This window comes from Strongylocentrotus purpuratus, unplaced genomic scaffold (genome assembly GCF_000002235.5).
Source record: "Strongylocentrotus purpuratus isolate Spur 01 unplaced genomic scaffold, Spur_5.0 spur5_scaffold_8, whole genome shotgun sequence".
NCBI lineage: Eukaryota > Metazoa > Echinodermata > Echinoidea > Camarodonta > Strongylocentrotidae > Strongylocentrotus > Strongylocentrotus purpuratus.
In genome coordinates this window covers 3,678,186-3,703,581 of record NW_022145614.1, presented here as the reverse complement: position 1 = coordinate 3,703,581, position 25,396 = coordinate 3,678,186, and the positions used below count along the sequence as shown (strand labels likewise).

The window sequence follows — 25,396 nt, the reverse complement described above, 5'->3', positions numbered from 1 at the left end:
AAATGGCGGCCGAATATTCGAGTACGAGAAATCATACTTGAGTAGTTGTTAACGGTGCGAGTATTTGACTACTCGTCGCAGCCTTATTAAGAAAAGTTTCATGAAACATGGCCAAGATGTACGATCAGTGTGGATTGGTAAGATTATCTAAATCAGCTCACAATGGAAGTCCTCTTTGATCAAAATGGCCAAGTCACTTGTTCTATAGTAATTCATTAATAAATATATCAATTAATTATCATACAATTAAATAGTATTCATATGCTACTAAATTGAGAATGCCACCAACACATACTGAATGCACAAGTTTTATTCTGTCACAAAATGACTTTCTTTCACCATAAATGCAGTAACCGTATCTCACATAATTCTTTAAAAAAGGTAATTTCTTAAAATTTCCCAAATATGATTAAGTTACAAGCAAAAAGTATTTATACACACACACTATCATAGACATGTCTCCACACCACTCTTATCCCATCTCAAGAGAAAGTTCGTATGTGAAGATGAGCTCTGTCTATACCACAGAGTGATTAGACACACAGTCCTCCCAGGTCCATGGCATCACACCAGTCTTCATCCCCTCTCAGTGAAGTTAGTGTAGTTATCATAATTGAAAGATGAGCTCTGCCCAGGCTAAAGAGTGATCTGACACCAGTCCTCCCCAGGTCCAGCCTGCTGGTATGAGTGGATGTGAAAGGCCTTCCTTGATAACACCACATGACCCTGAAGAAAAACAAAAGAATGAAAAAGGAGAGAGAGTGAGAAAGAGAGAAAGACAGAGGGGGAGGAAGAGAGAAGATAGAGAGGGGGAAGGAGAGAGGAGAGAGGGGGAAGGAGAGAGAAGGGAGGGGTGTACAGGAAAGAGAGAGAGAGAGAGAGAGAGAGAGAGATTGTGTGTTTGTGTTATCGAGAAGAATTCAAAGATGGACAGAGATAGAGGGGAAATATTCAGATGCAAGCAGAAAGAGAGAGGTAGAAGAAAAATTATGTTTTAATTTTTGCAAATAGTCTAAACTTAAAATAGTCTTAGAATTACAAAATTTAAGGTTAGCGATAAAACAGGAGAATAAACAACTCACAATTAAATATGGGCAATGCCACTGAACTATTTAAATGTCAAAGGGCAATCCGTCCTTATAGGAAGTTATTTTAAGGAAAGAAGAAAAACCACAGAGCGGATCGGTGAAGTAAGAACAAAATAGGACAAAAGAAAGTTCTGAACTTTTGAAAGTTGTAACACTGTACAGTCGCTATAAATGTAGGCTTCACTGTAAACTAATTTGGCTGCATGCTACTTACCTCTGAAGCATTTCTGTAGCTCATTGCTGAAGAAAAGATTATTGGTGTGCTTGAGATCTGGTGAATGGTCAACTCCATTTGGCATCTGACCCTTCGGTGACACATGGATGAAGCCACAAGAGGTCAAAGGTGAAAGGTCAGAGAAGTCATGACCTGGGAAATTATCTGATGCTATGATCATGCTCTCCTTGTCTGTAACAAATAGGAAAAATATAAAAGAATTGATAAGGCTAGTTGATAAATGTCTCTATAAGTAGCTTTTAAATGCATGAGAAGGATTGGTCTACTGTAGATAGTGGAACACAACACAATATGACATATCACTGAACAAGGTGCACATGGTGTTTTACTATTGACTGCATGAATGAGCAGTAGCTACATGATCTATAGACCATTAGTTTCAATCGCCTGCAAACTATTGCAAGACAAGCTACTAAAGAAATATGCATTTAACAGCCTCAGCCAGTTTACTTCATGATTTCTGTTGCTTCAAAACATGTCTCGAACCAATAAGTGCCATCAATTCTAGGCCTAATGCTTGTAGGAACACTGGTTTGAGTTGATCAACGCTAACCGACCAAAAAGAAGCTCTCAACAGCCACCAAGATGACTAATCTTGATTTATTTACCCGGGAAGTACTGTTCGATGGTCCGGCCTATTGCTTCTACTGACAGGATATCCTACAGGAAAGAACAAAATAATGACATTGGCTAAAACAGAGAAAGATAAGGATTACATTAAGAGTATGAAGGTAAATAAGGAGAGAGTAAATCAGTGTACAAATAATACACAGCAGTAAGGGCATTAGTAAGAATTACCCACAAGAGTGAGAAAGAGATTGAGAATGAGGAAGAGGAAGGGGACAAGGACAAGGAGGAGGAGGAGGAGGACAGAGAGAGAGAGAGAGAGAGAGATAAGGGGGGGGGAGGGAAGGGATGGAAATAAAGGGAAAGAGTAAAAGAGACATACACAAACAATTTAAATAGAAATTTGGGGAAATTGTGAGTTTCAGTAATAGAAATCAAAGGAGACTCCCCAAAACCCATAATAAATACAAGCATCAGAAAGCACAGCATGTCAACTTTCTATGCAATAGTGATACAGTTAATAACAGAGTTCATATTTGTTGTGCTTGTAACCACAACATTGACACGACAATATGCATACCATGTAACCTCATCATTGCATTAAAAAATACCGGTAATAAATGGTGCATTAACACCACATTTGTAATTGTATTGTCAAAAGTGTAGGAAATTACACCTACATTACAATACAACAGTAATTGTATCTTTGTTTGGCCGGGCTAAGTAAACTTCCTGGTTTGCATTGTTTATACAACACTGTCATATTTCATCAGGGTTGAACAAACTTTCTTTCTCACGTGGGAGGAGAAGAGTCCATATCCAATAACAAAATGACAGTAGGAAATCCTGACTTCCCACATACTGTACATGTACCGGTATACGTGACAATTACCGGTAGACTTTTCATTCATAAAGCTTCATTCTTCTGACCTACATATCTCATGGTCATTGTACAGTCAAATCTGCTTTAGTGACCACTTGTCTACAAAGACCACCTGTATACAAAAAGCCACTTTTGTTGTTTCCCTTGAAAAAAATGGTTTCTCATTGAATCATGTACTAAAGGAACCTGTCTACAAAGGCCACTTTTTGTGTTTCCCTTGGGCGGTCGATATAGACAGGTTTGACTGTATATTCTATATTCTGTGTGTCAATATCTACATGTACTTCTCAGGCACTGAAAAAAGGATTCACAAGTAAACATTAAAAGTACAGAAATCTTTAATTTCTTTAAAACCATTTGACATCACTGAGTACTCATATTTCTGACCTATAGACATGTTCATGTACAGTGGTTCTTCAAACGCCTTGGGGTAGGGGGTAGGGGGGGAGGGGGAGGATGTGATAAATACATGTACATGCACATAAATTATGTGTAACATAACGAGGGGTGTTAGAGTAATAACACTGACAAAAATTATTGGGGGTAGTGTCGCTGACAAGGAATGTAACAAGGGACCAGATAGGTGGAGCACCACTAAACCAGACTACTGTAATACACTCAATAAGAACATAGATACAAGCTTATCTTACATCATCATCATCATTGTTGATCTGATCATCTGCAGGGAAAGGTACATTGAGGATGGCAATCTCAGCATGGAGTACAGCAAAGCGTCCCAAGAAAGGAACCCTGCCTGCTGAGGGGGTTGAGATGGTTCGGTTAGACGATGGTTTCAGTCTGTAGGAATGCTTCAGACGTACATGTTGACTGGTATCCCACAGGTAACCACACGTTCCAGCACTCTGATCACAAACATAAACAATAAATCATCAATTGAATTTGGATATTCATCAGACTCCTGGCTGTGATGTGTAATAAATTTGAAGGCTATTTATGAAAAGTATGGATGCTATAATTGTATAAGGGACCTAATGTTTAAAGTCTTATCCCTGAGACAAAATTATTGTGAATGCTTCACCCAAGATAGATCAAATATTGTCTTATCTCACAAACATGTCTTCCCATAGTTTGAAATACACTACTCTATCCACAAAGCAAAAAGAGAGAGAAAAAAAACCCAAACAACAACACACACCCCCAAAACAATGAAACACTTCCCCTCCCATGAAACATCAATAAAATATAAAAAAAATTCTTTGCAAGTATGATATTTCTCCCCAATTCGCTCTATCAATTCCATACATGATGTACTGAGTATCAAATCAATGTCATACCATCAAACATGTACTTTTTTGCCCTTGGAATTCTCCTACAAAATTCATACATAGCAAAACATTATTTGAATAATTACCTGGTATCATGTTGTTTGGATTCTATTACAAATTTGTATTTGATTTACTTTTCTTCTGAACTGCAAAGAAATGTATTCCAATAATGTTCTGACAGTAACTTGCTGTTATATGTTACTTAAGGTTACTTGAGGTTGACAAGACAGGAGCCCAATGTCATTATTCACCACAACACGATCAGATCGGCCTGAAAGGAAAGACTTTATCCGCTTTAAGACGCAACCTCTAATACCATAACTATCCACCTCAGCCACAAGTCTCCTGTTCATGGAGTACCATAAACATAACTGGCTTTTTTTTTCCCCTCTATGTTTGTTTGACATTTCTAATGTACTCATCACTGTGCCAACATATTGTATTGATCATGAGAAGGAAAAAAAAAAGGGGGGGGACACAACAACAACAACAACAACAAATGAACAGAACAAAGAACTAGTTTATGCTATTACCTGGCCCTGCTTATCTTCAGAGTAAGCTGTGATGCAGGTCCAAGCCCCACGATGTCCAGACCAGGCCTTCACAGGTCCTAGACTAGGATTGTTTAATTCAGCACAGATCTGAAGAAAAAAAAAATGATGATCACAAATTCAGGGAAAATACATTGATTGATATTCGATTCATTCGGCAGGGGGATAGCTTCAATTCTAAATCCTGACATACATGTGGGTCTTTATAACAAATAAATTTTAAACCATTCCCTTTTAACAATCATTCCAAATGAAATTTTATAGGACAATATACAATGTCTGAGTTTGTCTGACATACGATTGATACATACATGTAATCATGTGGTCAGTCACGAGTGTTTGATTTAGTCCTCACCTCTCTTTCACTATGCACAATGTGGTATGTTGTTATTCGATGCCAAATAATGTTACTACAAGTACAATACAAGTATGCAAATGTACATGGACAAACCCTGCATTCTCACTATGGTATATATACAAGTCTCGTTTAGCTAAATGATAAGTAATTAAAGTTTTCCTAATCAGAACGTTATATAAAGACATGTTACATAGCAGAACGTTGTATAGCAAAACTCCTGTTTGAGAATCTTTTCGAACGAAACCTCGATAAAGAAACAGGGTCCCGCTCTAGTGTTAAAGTAAAGAGGTATCGTACAAAAATAATATAACTGGACAGGGCTTACTGTGAACAAGCACTATTAACTGGCCAGCTGTCATGTCAACTGAGGTCAAAATCATTTTCGTCACACAACGTTTCTTTATACGATGTTGTTTTGGTTTTATTTCAGTATAAAAATTCAAATACATAATGTACAAGAATACAATTTACAAATATAATACAAATCAAGAATTAAAAACGGCTGGAATGCTCTTTTCAGAGCCATTTTTTTTTAATGACTCTGTTCTTCCTAGAGGTCCAGAAAGAAGGAAAAGAGGTGGGTGTTTTTAGTCTGTACATTCCTTTTGCAATAATGCTTTACATGTATATGACGTTTCTTTATACAAATTTTTGTATAAGTTTCCTACAGTCTGAACAGTCAGCATACAAGTGGGTGAGCTACTCAATACAGACAGTGTAGGCCCATATATCAACAAACTTGAGCTTTTATCACTTCATTACTCCATACAAAACAAACATACATGTACCTATTATTGTACACCCATTGTTTGTGACCTTTTATCTATGGTATAGTCATTAGATGAGAAACTGTAGGGTGTATTTAGCAGAACAAAATATTGAAACGATTGACTTTCTAATAAATGGTTGCACCACTCTTGGCTCAAACATCTTTAAAATAGCCAGGTTTTCAAGAAATGACATGTTTAATGTTGATTTTTTATGACTCATTTCATGGACTCCTGTCATCTTGAATAAGATTTGAATTGTTTGTTTTGTGATGCCATTGAACTACTAATCAGTAATCTACAGATAAACCAAAGTCTGAAGATTTAAGCAAACAACGTACAAGTACATGTAGCACGAGATAAAACATGCTTTGGCAAACAAAAGCTCCTAAACTGCATTTTGATATGCGAGATAAGACAAATGCAAGAAAATAGTATGATAAAATTACTCAATAAGATTTAAAAATTAGGTTGTCATTTACCAGTACCTACATGTACATTACCTGATTAGAGTACCTCTTTATTAATTTTCCAGATGGTCTCTCATAATTACTCCCAACGTACTTAAGACTGTTAGTTAAGACTGTAGGTCAAAGAAAATTCAATATGTGCAAGGTACTCTTTTCTCAGATTTTGCTGTGGTCATGAAGATAACTTGTTGAACTACATATATCAATGGCATTCAAAATCTGTTTTAAAATCATAGCTATGGCACTATCATTTAAATGTTTGTTAAAGAGAGACATTTCAGGAAGTCTTGAGTTGGGGAATGACCTCCAAATAGCATGTCATCAGCCCTCAGAGATAAAATCAAACCTATCCAAATAATCCAATCTAAAGCAAATTAAAAATTCACTTTAAAGGTACCCTGACATATACATGTACATATTTAGAAAATGCAAAAATCAGTCACAACTGATTTGGAAAGCAAGACCATAATAGGTTCATCAAGAAAAGATAAATTTTTGACAATTTGTAGTACTATCAGTGTATATTTTGAAATCAGAACGCAATGGTTAATGAGGATACATGACGGCATGATGCCAGTATCTCCTTCCTGTTGACAGCTGAGATTAGCTTTGATTCAAGACTCTCTGATTTTGCTTCTATGGACCCACGGACATTTCTCCAAGACCTTTCTCTCCCTTTTATATCTCAGTAAAGACCAAATTGAATACTCCCATGAAAGAGTTGAAAACATACATGAACATCCAACCCAGTTTGGTTCAGATGCTTTGAATATCAATTACACTCATCAATGAAGTGTCACTAAAAAAGAGAAATGCCTAAAAGGGAGAACAAGTTGAACATTATTTGAGGGTCATTTGAGATGGGATGATCACATGTTTGTGTCATAGACAGAGCACTCCATGGACAGAGGAACCTTATGTCAACGTGAAGAATTCAACACATGATATTCTAACCAAGTGAAATTCACTTGCAGTCAGTCACAAAGACCTAAGTCATCATATCCCTTCTCCTTTTTAATTCATTGACTAGGTACTCTTTATATCAAAAGAGAAGCCTAAAAATTGTTGAAATTGTAGATTTAACAAGACTAACAAACAATTAGGACTATTAGACTAATGCCCCATGAGATATCACAGAAAATGTTTGCAATTGTTCAACTGTCTACTGATTGACATATCTCAATACCATGGACACAACATTTCTAACCTCAATGCTCTTTTCACATGATTTTGCACACAAACCATTGCATTGGCACCTTACTACTGTAAAGTAACTAAATGTTATTGTATGACACTTGAACAAATTTACCTACAAAGATCCCGATTTGAGTGACATCTAATCATCTATGAATAACAAATATGTTGCCAACATGAAAGATGTGATAAATTCTTAGTTAATTACATTTTTGTATAGTTGAGAAATATTCTTCTGAGTCCTGACCAAAAGCGTAATCAACTGAATCTGACTGACAAGTATGAAGCAATTATAATCATATAATTCACAATGGAATATGAAAATAAGACATTATTTGTGGCAACACAGGATTGTTGAACTGTAGTATACACCGCATAATATATATTTTTGTTAAGTTGTTTTTAATGATCTAATTTGTTATTATTTAAAGGCTTCAACATTAGATGGCACATACATTTGGTGATTTTGGTCCAAGCTCTAACATTCTTTGGTTCTTCAACTTCTATATGAGCAATATCAGATATGAAATCCATTGTAGTGATTGTGTGACTGTGAATGACAAACAAGAGATATCCACCCACTCCCGAATCTAAAGTTTGTTGACTTTGGTGCAAACAATCCTTGATGGAATAGAGATAAACTTTGAGTGAACTTGTACATCGAACCATTCACATCACAAAATATGATATTTTTTTTGTAGATATAAAAACTGAAATGCGTAGACTACCTCACCAATGTAGAAAAGCATTGAACAAATACATGTACCGGTACATTGTACATGTAGCTAGGTTTCAACCAGCATATGTCACTTTAATGAATTTTTTTTTTTTTTCTCTCAACTTACACAGAGACAAATATTATCTTTAAAGAAAACAAGTTCAAGGAGAAATAACCTTACAAATGCTTCCTGAAAAAAAGTTATACAATAGGCTGAAGGTCATCCAGAAAATATTTAACTGAGTCTGGCCTGTGAATAAATATGAAACACTATCATTCAGACTAAATAGAGGAGCAATGCTAAGTCTGAGATGAATTACATAGCCAATTTGAAGCTTATATTGTGTGATTTTTGTATATTTTATAAAAATGACCTAAAACACAACACTATTTCCATTAACAAACAGCTAATTGTGATATGATTTTCCATCTATTGTTAAGTTTAATTTAAAGTGAAACTAGGATACAAACGAGAAAGACATTTTCATGCATTCCTTAACAGATCTGAACGGGAACATGTTATCATTGTTAAACAGTCATTGACACTAATTTACATATCATCTCGACCATTGTTCAGAGTGCTGTGCCCTTCAGAAGTTCAGATCAGACGTCCTTAGCTCAACTTATGTCAACACATTTCACAGATACATAAAGATATCTAACACCCCTTTTTTCATTTAGGTGTTTTAAAAATAAAAATATATATTCGCACATGATTTATTCACCACATTTTGAGAATGTCTCAGTTTGCTTTTATCCCCCCTGCATGACAAACTACAAAGAGAGACAATTGTTATAAAAACCACAATCCAATAACCACTATTGTCACACAATGAGCTTCCCAACTGTCTGTTATGCACAATGGTCAATAGTTGGATACAATATAACTTACCTCATCTAGAGCAGTACTGTCTACAATGTCTTGGCAAGCTAGTAGGCTGAGTCTACAGAAAAAAATACAGACATAACAGATTTTCAGTGAAAAGAAGCAAGTAGGTCTAGACTATAAAATGAGTGCATTGATTGAAAAGAAGTTCTACGAAGGCTGATTCTAATGGGGAAATAGAGACATAAATCACAGACAAGAAGCTACACGTACGATTGTAAATGTACATGTACATGTATGCACGAGACTTAAGAGGAAATGGAAACCTGTTTATTTAATGAAAAGGAGGATTACCTCTCTCTCTCTTTTTTTCCTGCTATGTTGCAGTCAATCGAAACATGTTGATGTTTAAAAAAATGTTTTATCAAATTTAAAGGTCTTTGTCAAAACAGTGATGGTACAGTGTAAATATGGTTAAGACACTTGGAATGTGAGGACAGTGGAAGAAGGTATTTTGAGGAGAACAGAAAGAGCTATGATAAGATGGAAGATGTGTGTTGTGAAACTGTCCGATAGAAAGAACACAAGTGAGCTCATGGAAAGGTCGGGTCTGGAAGAACCTGTGGTGGAAGTGGTAAAGAGAAGTGGATCGAGAAGGATGGGTTATGTGTTGAGAAGGGAAGATGATGAGTCTGTGAAGAGAGCATATGCTCTGGAAGTGGATGGCATATTAAGAGGGAAAGGAAGACCACAGATAACATGAAAGATATCGTAAAGAAAGAATGCCTTAAGGTAGGTCTGAATGAAGAGGATGCTTCAGACAAGAAGAAGTAAAGGGAGTGTCATCATGGTGCGAAAGTCAGTAACCCATCGTAAGAGGGAAAATGCTGACTTTAATAATGATGATGATGATATTCTTTTATGTTCTTTAATAAATCCTATCAAATTGTATAATGTAAAGTACATGTATGAAAACAATCTTTGTTTTCATATTTTACAGCAAGATGTCTTATTATTCATAAAGTTACTCTTGTTCCATGAATTTTAACTCAATATGTAGTAGTGAAGTGCATTACAGTTGGATACAGTACTTCTGCACCAAAACTATGTACTTGTGATGAACTAAAAATGGCTTTCTACATGTATGGTGCACTCCTATTTTCCACAAATATTCCATCTTGAACATGAGTAGACTTCATTCTTTTCTAAATTTAAAAAACATTTTACATTCTCATCTTACATGTACATGCATGTTTCATAGAGCGAAATTGAAATCCAAAGTAATACTTTTTCTTAGAAAAAGAATGCAAAAGAAGAGAAAATATTGAAACTATGCTGTAACTTGCAAACATACCCATTTTCCAGTAAGGTCATGCAAATGACTTCTCTCACTCCCGGGTTTCTAATTTTTTCCAGGCTTAATTTCTGAAGGTTCCACGATGCAACACGCACTCTACCAATCCTGTGAGAAGGGGTACGTCGTACCATCATCCTTCCTTTTCTCCTTGGTATGGTGGCAAATGGGGTAGGCATTGATACATTGTCAGTCTGTGTTGCGGATGTCACATGGACTTTTTTGGATCCACCAAATCCAGACGGCAAGGTTCCATTGGGTCTTTCCCGGTCTCGCAAGATTGGCAGAGAGTCTGAGGAGAAGTCTTCGATAATAGACACGGTAGTTGATGTGCTACAAGTGCTTTCATTATCATCTATAGTCAAGCAGTGCCTGATCTTTTCAAAATAGTAAGTTCCTATTTCAGGTACTTTGCTAACATCTGTAAGAAATTTGTACTGGCCAACTTCATTTCTATATTCTACAATACGCTGAGCTAAATCTGTTCCAATTCCGGATACTTTGCACAGATCCGTTGCTGTAGCTTTGTTAACATCCACTTTTATTTCACTACTCTGTTTCAAGAGTGCGTTTAAACGGTGGCTACTCTTCCGACTAGAAGATGGTGTAGAGTAACTGCCAGGATCATATTTCCCACAATATATCTCCATCCGAATTAAAGCAAGTTTATTGGCACCTACTCCAGACACAAGAGCTAGATCTTCTGCTTTCCGAAACCCACCAATGTGGTTGCGGTATTGGATTATGTTGCGGGCAATGTTGCGGGTGATAGTTGGAAGAGTCATAAGCTCTTCTTCTGTTGCCTGGTTGATGTTAAGCTGATCCAGTGTCATGACAAAGTCATTGGCACTGTACGTAGCACTGATGTCACGACGAGGACGCTTCTTGTTTGGTGACATGAGATCATGTTCGCTATGGAGGCGGGACTTCTTAGGCCTCCGTCCACAGCAGCTGGTAACCATGCCCATGGCTGGTGGATTGCGCAACAGTCAGCACCAGGGATCGTCTTCATAACAGCCATTCACTAACTCCTTCACTTCTTTAATTAACCAACGTCATCTCATCTTGTCTTCCTGCAACAAGAACAAATCAAAACTTGAAAATACAAACAATTTCTGTCAAGGGAATTAATTTTCAGTTGTACTGTATCACATGAGACACACAATATGGTAAACTCTCTCCCACACCACAAAACCATGAGAGGAAAGTCTGATTGAATCACATTTTCAAAATGGATCACTTGGTCTTGGTAGATTTTGCAATTCCTTCCGTTTGGTCTCTATCATTCTATCACAGTGATAAATTGAAATTTTCAGGCTATTTGTTACCTGTGATCTTGCTCTTTCAAAACTCTAAAACAAGGTAGAGAACGCACACTTGCCTGTTTCAGTCCTCGAGTCTTGGAGGAACAGACAAGGTATGCTAGTGAGGGAGAAGAACTCAACAAAAAGACGATTTTATTGATATTGAATAGAGTCCACCAATCATGTTTATTTATCTGATAAAATGATAGATAAGCTTGTCTGGTCTAGTATAGAGGTAACTTGACATTGTGTGCAGGGACAGGTTACATTGAGTACTGGAGAGTTGATTAAAATTTTAAAGAAGTTTACATTCAATTTTTTAAGACTTACATCACATGTATGTTAGACAATATTATAAAAGACAAATATTCATGATGGTTGATGCATACTTGTTGTTATAAAATACCAAGGCAAAAGTTAGGGCTTTATTTTGTTTAACATCAGGACACACAACCCCCCCCCCCCCCCCCCAAGATACTCAGAAAGATCATAGATCTATAAGTAATTAGATACCATCCCCGCATGCCGCAAGTCCATTACACAGCATAAATAATGATTAATGGTGTGACAATTGATTAGCATCCAAATCAAATAGTTGAAAAGAATGTAGACTTCCAGTTCTAGCGCCGTACATTGAATTGATCAACATTTGAGGGGCTGCTAAAGTGCAAAAACATGCAGGAAGGACACACAAAGTTAAGTCAAACTCAAACTTCAAAGCCTCAAACTCAAAAAATGTTGGGCATGTTGGAAAGTGTAGCATGTATATCTACGTTAGAAAGTGTAGCATTAATTACTGTACACCTAGACCGAAAGCTTCAGTCTTTGATATTGACGGTTGTTCCACTGAGATTATTTCTCCCTTTTAGTGTTAGAATTAGGTTTAGCGTTAGAATCTACTTACAAAGCTCAAGTCTCAAGATTTATTTTGGTGAAGCATTTGGTGGTACCCTACGAACGTTTGGTCAATTTTACTTTTTAGTGGTGGAGGGTATTCTAAAGTTGCTCCTATCTGGCTCCCGCCTCTGTAAATAATGTTGACAAATGTCAGTTTTATTATATTTATAGAATGACCCATACCCAGATACCAGATGCAGACGGTTTTTTCCTGTCAATGCCTGTATTGCCTGCCACTGCACTACCACAGTACCACACAGCTACACTGCACAGTTTGCACTGCACTGCACCGCACCATCGTTACCACCCGGCATTACCATTGCCATGAATGCACCCCTAATTTATGATTTCACGTCGATTGTCGCCACAATTACCGAAGTTTTTTAAAATTTCAAATATAAAAGTCTCATTTGAATTTTGGCTGATTATTATAGAAACGACGGAATAGTTGTAAACTTACATTGAAACACAAGTGCTGTCGTCATCCACATCGACGTCCGGCGGAGTACAAAATGTACACTCGCGATCGCTCTATATTTTTTTATGGGTGTACAATATAGCTAGGCGGCCGAGCTAATACGGAGCTTCGATCGTCGGTACGGGTACGGTACTTACGGTATGCTAGCTGGTTCGGCCTTCGATGACTTTGGGGACTTCGTTTTGTAATTAGACTAGTTTATGTCTAACTGTTATGTCTATATTTTTTTTAAATCCTGATTCTTTGTATGATCCATCCGGTAGTAATTCTTATTCATAGAAATAATTTTAATGGATATATAACTGATCAAATATGTTTGATAGCGGTGGGGGGGGGGGGGGGGGGGCTCACAACCCCCATATAGGCAGGCATGTAGCCACGGGGGGGGGGGGCACGGGAGGCACATGCCCCCCCCCCCCCCAAAAAAAAAAAAAAAAAAATCAAAAATCAGTTGAAATTTTTTAGACCCCTTTTTTTTTACTTCGATCGATTACATGTATGTGCCCCCCCCCCCCAATATCAAACTCTGGCTACGTGCCTGCATATATGACCCTACCACCCAACCCCCATTTACTTTATTTCTTGATTGTGAATGAATTTCAGTGAGACACAAGGACAATGAATACATTAACCTAAAATGCCGCTCAGCAATTAGGACTATATAGCTGGGCTACAATTTTTAATTCTTTGATCTTCTTTTTTGTTTGTTAATGGGAGCTGCCCTTGATAGGCCTACACAACATGCCTCCTGCCCTGGCTCAATCTGTCACCACATGCACGATCTTGTCTTGATCAATTTGACATGGTCAAATATGTCTTATTAGTTTATCATGGCTATGTTTACTATTTCTGCTTAATCGATAGGAATGGTTAATTATACATCATAGGTTTACACATTTTTTCTGTTTTCCCTGCATTCTCTTATCTCTAACCCAATCCCTCCCTTTTCTTTCCTGGCCTCCACCTCAGCCATCTCTCCACATTTTCCTCAGCCCCTTTTTAGTCTATGTCTTGTTCATCACTTTGTAAAACTACTTTAATTGTATAAAATACATCCAGGCTCGACACCAACAGGCACCCAAAATCCAAGCTCTGACCCCTAAATTATTAAATATTTTATATAGGGCTTATGCATACAAATGCATATATATGTTTACCCCAGCCCCAGCCCGACCACACACATAAGTTCATCTCAATGTCTCTCTGAATCATCTTTTTGGTTGTTGTTATTGTTTGTTTTGTTTGTTTGTTTGTTTGTTTGTTTGTTTGTTTTTTTTGTTTTTTTTTGGGGGGGGTCCTGCCGTTATATATGTTGGCAGCCCCCCCCCCCCAACACTCTCTCTCTCTTTAGCAATTCCATTCTTTCTCTCCCTCTTTATCCTCCTCCCTTCATCTTCTCTTCTTTCTCTCCCCTTACTCCTGTCCCTTTTAATTCTTTCTCTTCTCTTTCTCCACCCTCCATTTCTTCTACACATAGTTATCAGATTTTGTTAACACAGCACACTTAAATGATTAAGGAAGCCACAAAAGTATAAATTATTTGATTTTTTTTTTGATACACATGATTTAAAAATAACATCATTATCTTGTGAGCTAACTTGTTTACTTTATTCACTTAAACTTAAACTTATTCATATGTGTATGATGCCATTACTTATTGGTAAGTGTAACAAAAAATTGAATTGTTTTTACAATGCCAATTAGGAAAAAAATACATATGTTATCAACGTTGCTGAAAAGGAAAACATTTGCAAGACAAAAGGAGTGTTTTTAATTAGCAAGAAGAAAAATTTGCCTTCTTTGGCTTCTTATGATCAATTTTTGAATTTATTGTCTACTTGACAAATGTATCTGAAGTATGGGCTCCATTATATCATTCTCCCTCTGTAAGAGTAAATAAGACTTAAGACTGGTTGGAGGTTTGTGTTCAAACGTAACAGCCCTAGTTCTTTCCTGAATGTCTTGATCTACATCTTACTATCAAGCACTGAATCTAATGACCGGGGTAATAATATATTTGTAAAGCGCTTAGAGACATTTGTATTAAGCGCTATGTAAAAATTAAATATTATTATTATTATTATTATTATTATGTACACAAATATCAGTGAGTAAAGCTACAATATGCTTCAAATAGAAAAACAAAAAAACACACATTATCATGATCTTACTTGTCTCTGAGAGGCCTATGCAATTGAAAAAGTAAGAAAATTTAACTTTTGCTTGGTAGTATTATTTTGTTCAAGGGTGTTTCCTTTCTAATCTACAAGGTTTTTCATTTACAAGATGTGTAAAAACATATCTTGGGATTACACGTTACAGTTGCAAACTTTTAGAGCTGTTATTAATACAGTACTGTTCTTTCCATACATTCTGAATAATTCCTAGCATAACTACACGGATAATGGTAACATCATGAATACCAATTTTTTTTTTTTTTTTTTACTGAAGTTACTTTTCAGACCTAAGGTGTAGGCATTGCTTTTATACTTGTTTCTTAGATCCCTTTTTTTATGTTATCTTTGTATATTTGTAATCTTCTTTCACAAACAATTAACCCAATACCTTAACAGATATTCAAATTAATGACATCACTCATAATACAATCAAACCTGCTCAAGTAAAAAAGGATAAGTGGTTCTATAGATGGGTGTTAGTTAAACAAAGTTGGAAAGCAAAACAGAACACAATAAAACATCTTCAAAGATCATGGTAAGGTGATATTGGGCTTTGCTGAGTCAGGTGATCATATAATAATATTAATAATTTGGTCTTATTTACCCAAGTTGGCCACATTAGTAAATTATTCTTTTGCAGGCCCTGCAATTATAACCTCATCATTGCTAGGTACCCATTCACGTCTGGGTAGAGAGGGACAAATGTGGGAAAAGCACCTTGTCCAAGGATGTAAGCACCAAACAAGGATTGAACCCACAACCTCTCGTATGACAGTCAACAGCCTTCATCAATACACCACAGTGCTCCCATACTTATATCCAAGAAATGTATTCAAAGATATCAACATAGATGCAGGGCACAAACTTAGGCTTTGGCTAGAGTTTCTGTGGTACGACTCATAAAGACTGAATGACTTTTGACATTTAAGTCCATTCAATTATACACTTATACATGTAAGTAAATATATAATTGAAGATTAAAGACATATCAATTCAACCCAGCTGTTTTCTGTCTGCTTGAAGCCAAGTGTGCACATGGCAATGAATAACATGAATCATTACATGAATGTATCACAAATCATCTACAGCCTGAGTGTCCTAGAATGTAAACACATTGTCCAGATATCTACACCGATGAGGAGAAGTGAAGGTTCAAGATTAAGAAGATGGGAAGTAGTCATCATCATCTGAGGACCTTGCTCTGTGTCATCCGTAGATCCCGTTCAATCTCATACTGCCTCACATCAGTCCTCTGCAAGAATCTCTGTCTCTCCACAAACCTAGGAATCAGAGAAATAATAGATATTACTCAAATCTCTTCAGAGCCTAAAGGTCCATGCACATGTGAAAGGGAAAAGTAAGAGAGCAGTTTGATGGGGATTTTTGTCACTTTTACAAGAACATATTCTTTCTTGGCGGTGATTCTGACTTCTGCTAATGATGACCAAAAAAATTCACATTATGTAGATCCCTCTTCATGCGTAATTAAGAGTCCCTTTCTATCCTGAGTCGGCACTTAGAGAACAAATTTAAATTATCCAGCCAAATGACTAGTAGTGGCTAAGGCATTAAAGGATGTTCCAAAGTGCATTTAGAAAACACATGAATGCAAATTATCTGAAAATTCAATTTTCTACAAGTACTTCACAGTTTGTTGTTTCTTCTGATAATATTCACTTTAGATAGATACTGCATCATGGCCCAAACAAGTTTTAAGTGTCTAAGCAGATTTCACATATTACAAGAGATGGACATAAAGCGTCAGTCACACACCTAAAAACCAATTGAATGGTATGAATTAAAACATTTGGGGAAGTTTCTTGTTATATTATTTCTTACCCGTCTTTGCCTCTATTATGTATCTTCAACTCATCAGTGATCCCTTCTTTACTCTTGAAGCTTTCCCAATCTAAGCAAGATTTTTCCTTTAAAGAAAAAAACAAACAAACTAGAGATTATACTTCATCATCATCACCATCATTTATTTATTTCAGCATTTTCCCTCTTAAGAAGGGTTACTGATTTTCGTGCTATGATGACACTCCCTGTCTCCCTCCCTGCACTTCTTCTTATCTCTGTACTTAACAATGTCAAGAGGGCTGCTTCATTTTGTTGGGGAGATAAAGTTAATCTTTAGTCAAATCTAAATACATGAAGTCGTCACGGGTACAGTACCTCACTTGTCAATGCAAACATAGTTCATAAACAATATGTTTGAAACTTCCTATCAGAAACAGTTTGCAGATGGACAACAATAAATCATGATTTCTATTATTTTCAAGGGTTGTTTCATGAACGTTATCTACTAAACATTGCTTAGCGATCATGCATTTTATTCTATATTTGCCAGCCAAAGTATACATTACTAAACAGTGGAGTTCTGTAGCTTCTAATTATTCATGAATATATAAGGACACATTTCCAAATCGGACATCCTAACTTATCCATTCTTGGAAGAGTAACTTGACTGGATACTTACTAATGTGCCAATTTTGTGCTTCTTGCCAATTTGACCCAAGACATTTCCTAATCCACCACCTGATCGTTTTAACCTGTCGGGAGAAAAATAATACATATATTCATCACATATATCACCTTATAAGTAATTTTACAACTATTGATATTCTGATTAATAAAAATAGTTTTCATGGGGGAAAAGGATAGAGTGGTGCAATGTTAAGAGTATTTACTTTACCGGTAATAATATATATGTTACTAAGGGTTGATCTGTTGACTACTAAATTCTATCATTCTTTGAAACTCATCATACAAGGACCATGTGGTTCTCACAGACAATTGTTAACGCTTTCAGGGCATTTCAAAGGGGGTCTGGACTGATATTGTTAGGGTTTATCTGCATGGGCACCTGATAAAAGTTCAAAATTGTGGGGGTCTCCAGCTGCAATTTAAGGTCCACGTGTACTGAATCCCTGTGAAATTCAAACCTTTAGGATTTGTTTATTCATTGTTTCAATATCAAAGTCCTGCTTTGATGTCTAAAGAAGGCACTGCTTACCCTGAGGCAATTGTAGGTTTGGAAGAAGAACCAAATGACCCAGGTACTACTGCTGATCCAGTGCTTGAACTCCCAGGTATCATGTCAGACTTTGCAGGACTATCCTTCTCCTCCTGTTCTTTGAGGTAACTCTTGGCTTCCTTTGAAGATGCAGCCACTTCTTTGGTGACTCTAGATGGATGTTACATAGATATGAAAACATTTGAATCAGTGATGATCCAATACATGTTCCAGCCTTTACTTCCTCAAAGACAATGACTGTGGGTAGGGTTAAGTCTAATGTTGAGGTTTGTATTAGACATTTCTATGCAACAATTTATTATCTAAACTCCTGCTCAAGTTTTCAGACAATATTAAAATGAATACATTTAAAATGTAGTTATTGACTTAAAACAAGACTTGCACAAGTTAACATTTTGAAGTATCAAATGTAAAAAAGTAGCATTTTGTACATATCTCTCTTATATTTCCAGCTGGACATATCTTATTCTATAATATGCCTTGGATATTTTCACCTATTTCTAAATGATTACATCTTTTAATGTCCATAGCAATAGGCTAATCATGAGTACTGATAACAGAATTGAATTTTGAGAGAAACTAGCTTAAATTCTATGTTCTGTCTAAGCTTTGCTTTTAAAATTCTTTGATAATTTATTTACCATCATTACAAGAACTCAAGATTATCTTGAACAAAATGTAATTGGATATTAACTTTCAAGAGACACATCTGATTTAATTAACTTTTTTTTTTAAATTCTGGTTAAATTCATCCTTATAAAAATAAAATACTTATTTGAACTCACTTTACTGCTTCTCCTGCGAAGTCAAACACTTTGGTGATTTTAAGAGTGCTATTAGTTTTGCTGCCATTTGATTGTGATGTAGGAGTAGCTGGCTGCTTGGAAGATGGTGTCTAAATTACAAAGATATGCAAAGAAGAAAATATCATGTCAGAAATTCTAAATAAGACTTGAAGATTAATATCTAAAATACAAAGTCTCATAAACATATTGTATAAAATTATGTTTTCAAACTACAAAAAGACAAGTAAGGAATGATAAAGACAAAATTATTGTATGTCTTGTAGTATAACTGTATGTTAAGGATGTTATCATGCATGCTTGGATGTGTTAAGTGAATTTGCATTTTTCTTGTTTTATTCCAAATATGCCACAAATAGAACTGAACAATTTTAAATACTAAATAATCGAACTTAATATAAGCTTATGAATACAATAACTACCTTTTGAGAAGATGGTACCATTGATTTAGCGGCCTTGTCATTTTGTGCCCGAGATGATTTAGGCTTCTGCTTCACATCACTCATAAAGCTACTCCACAGATCATCCGCTTTCTTCTTTTCAGCTTCTTCCTTTTTCCTTCTGGCTTCTTCCTTTTCTGCTTCTTCAAGCTCACGTTGAATGCTAGAAACTAAAAGATATGAGACATGAATACATGGTATTACAGGTATTGCAATAATCAAGCCGATGCCTTATGATTAGATGTACATTTAGTAAACGGAAGTATGAATTGCAATTACTTTGCCTCCGACAAAAATCATCCAGCGAATCAAAAAACCTTGAAACAAAAAGAAACTAATTGCATTCAGACTTGATGATTTTCCCTAACTGCTAATTTATACCATACCATTATTGTTGTACTCTGGGACATACCAAATCAATGATTCTAAAGGTTTGTTTTCTTTCTTTCTTTCTTTCTTTCTTTCAAGAAAAATGTGCAGCAATTATCCAGATATGTCACAAATCGTTCCTATTTTCACGAAGTGATGGTAATGAGGAAAATCGCATATCCTTTGCGTGACGATTTTCCTCATTACCGTCATTTCGTGAAAATAGAGACGAAATATCAGCTACTTTTGACTGCAATCTTATGTCACTCACTTTCTAGCACATACTGTGAGAAAGAAAAAACATGAAGTTTTCATCACTGAAAGAAACACCTCACAACACACAATATGACTTATGGACTTGCAGTTCATTTCTCTAATTGCTTTGCTTCATATGGACTTGTATTAGGTTGTTTGTGTCGCATGCAAAGTATGTACGCTAAAGGAATGTTGGCTGCCTATCACTATCAGACAACGCAAAGTGTTCAAGATCTTGACTATTGTATACAAGTGTCTCCAAGGCAAAGCTCCCACTCATCTCAGCTCTCTCATCATTCCTTGTCATTCTACAAGACCCGACATTCATTTCAAGCTTATCAACACTAGTGTGGCTATCTCATCAACTCAGCTCTCAAATAACATAATAGAGGATCATGGGGGACCAACAGGCACCGATTGGGGAAGTTTTCTATATAGAGGGAGCAAGTAGCTACAAGTAGGACAGTGGGGCTTTAAGTTCAGACTGCACCATACGCCATGTGCCCAGAACAAACAGTACAGCTGGTGATAATGCCTTTCAGGTCTCTGCACCACGACTGTGGAATGAACAGCCATTATTTGTTCGCCTGTCTCCTTTATTACGATTTGTTTAAGAAGGCTCTCAAATCACTCCTATTCAATTTGTTGGAACCCTGTGAAGCCCTTAAAGCAATTTAATACATTTATGAGCACAACATAAATGACTTTGTTATTATTGTTATTATTGAGGAAGCACCTTGTCATGTGAATATTCATTGGGGCTACAGGTTCAAATGTCAAACTACAAAAATGACAGTTCTCTGGACATAATATCACTCCTATTAATAATTACCTTCATCAGCTTCAGCTGTCTCATCCTTTCCTTCATCAACTAGGGCTGTCCAAGCTTTTCTCCTTTTGTAAAGAAGATAAAAAACAACAATTTGAAATGACATACTGATACACTTTGATGTACATACAAACATTTTTCGCAGCCATTTCAATTTCTCTGGCAACAGAATACAGTTGTAGTGATAGCAGATTTTGAAATACACATGGGACCCACGTCAATGCTGCCCTTGCAGCTACCGAAGTGCCCCCATCCCCCCCCCCCCCCCCCCCCCCCCGTTACCCATGGCCAGCTGAGAGGCCCTTTGTAGTTTTCCAAAGTGGCCCGTTCAGTAGCTTTTAAATAGCCATACAAGTAAACTCTCTATTTTCTCCTTCACAGCTTCTACTCAGCTTTTTCGATAAGAAGAAATAAAAGATGAACAGTTCATATTATTTCTTAATATATATTATAAACATATTGAGTATACTTTTAAAAATAAGAGAGCTTATAGCATGAACAAAATTAATAACTGAAGGAAAATTTGTTATTTCTTCCATTGCCCAAGGAAGTAGTTATTATCATTGATGTATGTAGGAAAGAAAAGGTCCCAACCACAGCTTTCGTCATCCTTCCAATACCAGGTCTCCATTTTTTTCAGGGTATTGAGTAGCAAATGTAGAATAATGTAGTGATAACAGATGTTGTATTATTAATTTCCATATCTGCTCTCATGGTGACTATATGGTAGTAATGCTCTCCAGGTAGTGGAGATGGTGCACACTCTACGTGAATAAATCCAATGGCCGGGATAGTAACGCGCCTAGAGAGGGTATTTCGTATTTCGTATACATCCAGATTATTATTATTATTATTATCATTATCATTCATTAGTATTGAATATATTGATGCAAAAAAGTTAAAAAAAGAGACAACACTATGATTCCCATTCACATATAATGTAAATAGTGGGATGCTCCAATCTACACATAAATGTACCTCCTCCTAGTAGAATCTTTGGTTTTTTTCTTCTTCTGCTTCCCTCCATCTATCTCTTGGATGCCTTCTTCTTCTTCTACTGTTCCTTCTAGTTCATCATAACTCTCATCCTCACCTAAATCGAGAGAGAGAGAGAGAGAGAGAGAGAAATGAAAGGGGAGGGCGAGAAGAAATTTGTGGAATGCATAATTATCCTTTAGAATAAATTAAATTATTTATAGAATGCAACCGAAAAAAATCTTCTTATGGAATTTCCATACATAATCATAAAATATGATGCTTCAATATCTCAATGTCATAGGATGTATGAAAATGTCCTACTATGCACAGGTCTGTCACTGAAATGGCCATGCATCGCATTGCCAAACTATAATGCCCAAAATAATATCAAAATCATATTAATTATTATATACCTCACTTAAGAAATCCAGCCATCTGATTGCTCGAAATTGCATTCATAAACTTTAACTATTTCTGTAAAATTCCCAGTAACCATGGTTAAAACAGTTCTAAAATCCCAGTAACCATGGTTACCGGGAAAATAGTTCAGTCTCCATGGTTACCCCATAGGTTTACATGTTAAAAAATGGTTTGAGCGATCGAGGATACCATACGTGTGCGAAGAGTTGGTCGGTATTTTCATACAAGACAAGACAATTCCAAACAAGACAAAAATGGCTAAAGAAACAGTCCCAAGATTTCAACTTATCAAATGCAAGACTCGCTGACAGCAAGACCAACAAAAAAGGTACATGAAATTATCCATAAACATGTTCGTTTAGTTGCTGAAAATGGAGTACCAGCATAGACGTAGACGAAAATAGATCTAGTTGTCAGGGTGTCTGATCGCGCACCCGATGTTGTGTGCTGTATTCTTCCCATAGAGATTACACGCAATGCAGTCTCTATGCAGTCTACGTGCATTGCGCGACCATGCAAAAAAAGTCAAGTTTTTTTTTTCAATTCGAAATTCAAACCTTTATCTGTTGTGATCCTGAAGGTGATACTCAATAAGTGAGGTGTCATATGAAAGCACAGGTTCTTCTCTCTATTCCCCACAGGGCCGGCCCTCCCCCAAAATTGTAAAAATATCTTGCTTAGACTAGAATCTAGATCTAGTCTTCTCTCAAAGATACACTCATAAAAAACAACCGTGCAGATAAACTAGAGAAAGGCCAAGGTGGTGTCATAAGTTGACTCTTTTGTTTTCGGCATATAAAAGTATTAATGACTGCTTTAATATTCGAGAAATAGTTGTTTTTATACGCTCTCAGGAAGGTTACAATTGGGCTATTGCCCTCGGCACGCCTCGGGGCAATAGCACAATTTTAACCTTCCCTTGAGCGTATAAAAACAACTATTTCTCTCAAAGCAGTCATTAATACTATACTGTTAATCCTGATGTACTAGACTAGAGGATATATTGTTGTGCATACGACAGTTTGAGCCTTGGATGTTTTGTTTACATGGCATGGCTCTTCGGAGACATGGATAAAATGCATGTCATGATGTCAATTAGTGATATTAATATATTTCATAAATCGCCAAGCCTTTAAGGCTAGAATATATAAGTTCCTTTTGCTTAACAATGATTCTTTCTTATTCATTTCTGTATCCCATTGCATTTTAGTGTCACAAATTAACATGAGAGACGTTTTTATTAATTTTCATCTTTTGATCCAGACTCATTCCAATTCTATAATGCTCTGAATTTCAAATTGTATGTGAACAGAAAATGTCTGCAATCTAGTCTGAACAGGCAACAGGCTATCAGACTTCTCTGTCTACCCCCTGCCTCCCCCCCCCCCCCATATTTACTGCATGATCAATAACTCCATGGCATCCCTACGGAAGCTTAAAAGTGCTGCCGAGATGACAAGATAATTTAGCAAAAGAAGAAGAGATAGCAAGTTGAAAGACGAGAAGACATGTTTTGGGGGAACTCGTTGACATAAATCTATTTAAGATGAGAAGACATATTGTCGAGTCGTGAAACTCAACAAGTTAACTTGTTCCAAACAAGTTGACTTTCCAAGTTCCAATAACTCATCATCTCATCTTCTCGTCCTAAATGTCGACTTGTTAACAGTTCATGCTAAACTGTAGACAAGTAGCTGACTAGCTGATTTCCAATTTTGTCTTATTTGAATTCTTGTCTTGTCCCAAATTATCTTATCATCTCGTCTGCACTTTCAAGCTTTCATATCAGAGAGTGCCCATGTAAGCTTGCCATAACATAACAAAACATGCATGAACGCAAAATCTTTGTATCTTAATTAGTGATACTTCTTCATGCTAAAAACAAGTAAAAAGTCTAAAAAAAAAAGTCTAATTAATAAGAAAAGTTGAATTTAAGTGATTTTATTCACAAGCCATGATATTCAATCTTATCACATCAAAAATCCTGAACTGGGTGTATACAGAGCTACCAAGTGTCACGCATTAGGCGTGACGTCACGCATTTGGAGGGTCTGAAAATGGCTCTCACGCACGGCGCGCGCGCTAGATTTAAAAAAACGCCATACCTATACATGTGCTATACCCTCGCACGCGCGCTTGCGTGCCGAAAAATGAAAATGTCACGCATTGCCGATCTTTTACCTTGGCGTCTATGTGTATAGCAGAATCAGAAGCCTTTGTTTTTTACATTGTCAAATGGACACATACCTTTTCTTGTAAAAAAGATGTTGTTTTTACTCAAATTTTGATGAGATTTTGGCACACTTATTTCCTAAAATAAAAGGATTAAAATGAGATCAGACGTTATGGGAATACGATTGAAAAGTTGTTAATATCACCAGGTGAAATGTTAGGTGTGCAGTCATATAGCGAGCCCCCGCTGATGGCCCATTATCATCATTCTATTTCCCACTTCTTACACAGCACACACTCACACTCATTATCATTATCTTTGATTTGATAGTTAGACATCTGACAGGTCTAACATAGAAAAAATGGAAACTAAAGTAAAACAAGTCCAATGTAGCTTTAAAAGTTTAATTTGATAGTAGAAATGTAAATATTGTCTAGATCTATTGAACATTACAAATTGTATTAATGCTGTTGTTTGATATCAATAAAACATGAAAGACAATACTCAAAAATATTCTAATCATATTTCAGCATTAGTTTAGAATTAGATCTAGATCTAGAGACTGTTGAGCTTGAGCTGAGTTGAGCTGAGCTGAGCAGAGTTTGACTTGTTTTGAGCATTAACATTAGCATTGACTCTCTATCAATGCTTTGCTGGAGTGGTCTTGAGGTCTTACCAGAAGGGACGTAGTCGTCATCTTCATCAGAGCTACTGCTATAATCACTTTCCACACCAGCCATCTTTCTCTCCGGAAAGTCAGCTGTAATGATAGTTAATTTTTAGTTGAGATGTGAAGAAAAAAAACCTTGAAACCTTTCACCATCGGCCTCCTCTCTGAACTTCACTGTTATGTTACACGCTCCTAGCCTCGCTCGGGAAATAGAACTGTCGCGTCCTGGGAAATGTCGTCTTATTAACACTTCATTGTTATACCATGAT

The 25,396-nt window shown here is 36.4% G+C and overlaps 2 protein-coding genes across 2 annotated transcripts; both read right to left on the bottom strand.

The window, feature by feature from the left end:
• Nucleotides 1–13,073, bottom strand: LOC579292 (endonuclease/exonuclease/phosphatase family domain-containing protein 1). The gene is made up of 8 exons (XM_011672247.2): nucleotides 12,959–13,073; nucleotides 10,298–11,370; nucleotides 9,010–9,061; nucleotides 4,593–4,700; nucleotides 3,424–3,636; nucleotides 1,932–1,983; nucleotides 1,303–1,494; nucleotides 1–726 (listed from the first exon to the last, which is right to left on the bottom strand). Exons 2-8 carry the CDS (start codon nucleotides 11,263–11,265, stop codon nucleotides 608–610), a joined length of 1,704 nt encoding a protein of 567 aa, XP_011670549.1. The 5' UTR covers nucleotides 11,266–11,370; nucleotides 12,959–13,073; the 3' UTR covers nucleotides 1–607.
• A 1,447-nt stretch (nucleotides 13,074–14,520) lies between these two features.
• On the bottom strand, nucleotides 14,521–25,326 carry LOC579228 (craniofacial development protein 1). The gene is made up of 9 exons (XM_779356.5): nucleotides 25,134–25,326; nucleotides 21,865–21,979; nucleotides 20,890–20,951; nucleotides 19,416–19,603; nucleotides 18,976–19,085; nucleotides 18,170–18,340; nucleotides 17,633–17,705; nucleotides 16,993–17,078; nucleotides 14,521–16,433 (listed from the first exon to the last, which is right to left on the bottom strand). Exons 1-9 carry the CDS (start codon nucleotides 25,195–25,197, stop codon nucleotides 16,337–16,339), a joined length of 966 nt encoding a protein of 321 aa, XP_784449.3. The 5' UTR covers nucleotides 25,198–25,326; the 3' UTR covers nucleotides 14,521–16,336.
• Nucleotides 25,327–25,396: the final 70 nt, after the last annotated feature.

Bases quoted from the DNA above. Each gene is read 5' to 3' on its own strand.
- LOC579292 (XM_011672247.2), bottom strand. From the start codon at position 11,265: ATGGGCATGGTTACCAGCTGCTGTGGACGGAGGCCTAAGAAGTCCCGC. The intron at 9,062-10,297 runs GTATGTTTGCAA...TTTTTTCTGTAG, and splicing joins ATGACCTTACTGGAAAATGG to ACTCAGCCTACTAGCTTGCC. The intron at 1,495-1,931 runs GTAAATAAATCA...TATTTGTTACAG, and splicing joins CATCGAACAGTACTTCCCGG to ACAAGGAGAGCATGATCATA.
- LOC579228 (XM_779356.5), bottom strand. From the start codon at position 25,197: ATGGCTGGTGTGGAAAGTGATTATAGCAGTAGCTCTGATGAAGATGAC. The intron at 18,341-18,975 runs GTGAGTTCAAAT...ACATCCATCTAG, and splicing joins TTCGCAGGAGAAGCAGTAAA to AGTCACCAAAGAAGTGGCTG. The intron at 16,434-16,992 runs GTAAGAAATAAT...TCTGATTCCTAG, and splicing joins CATAATAGAGGCAAAGACGG to GTTTGTGGAGAGACAGAGAT.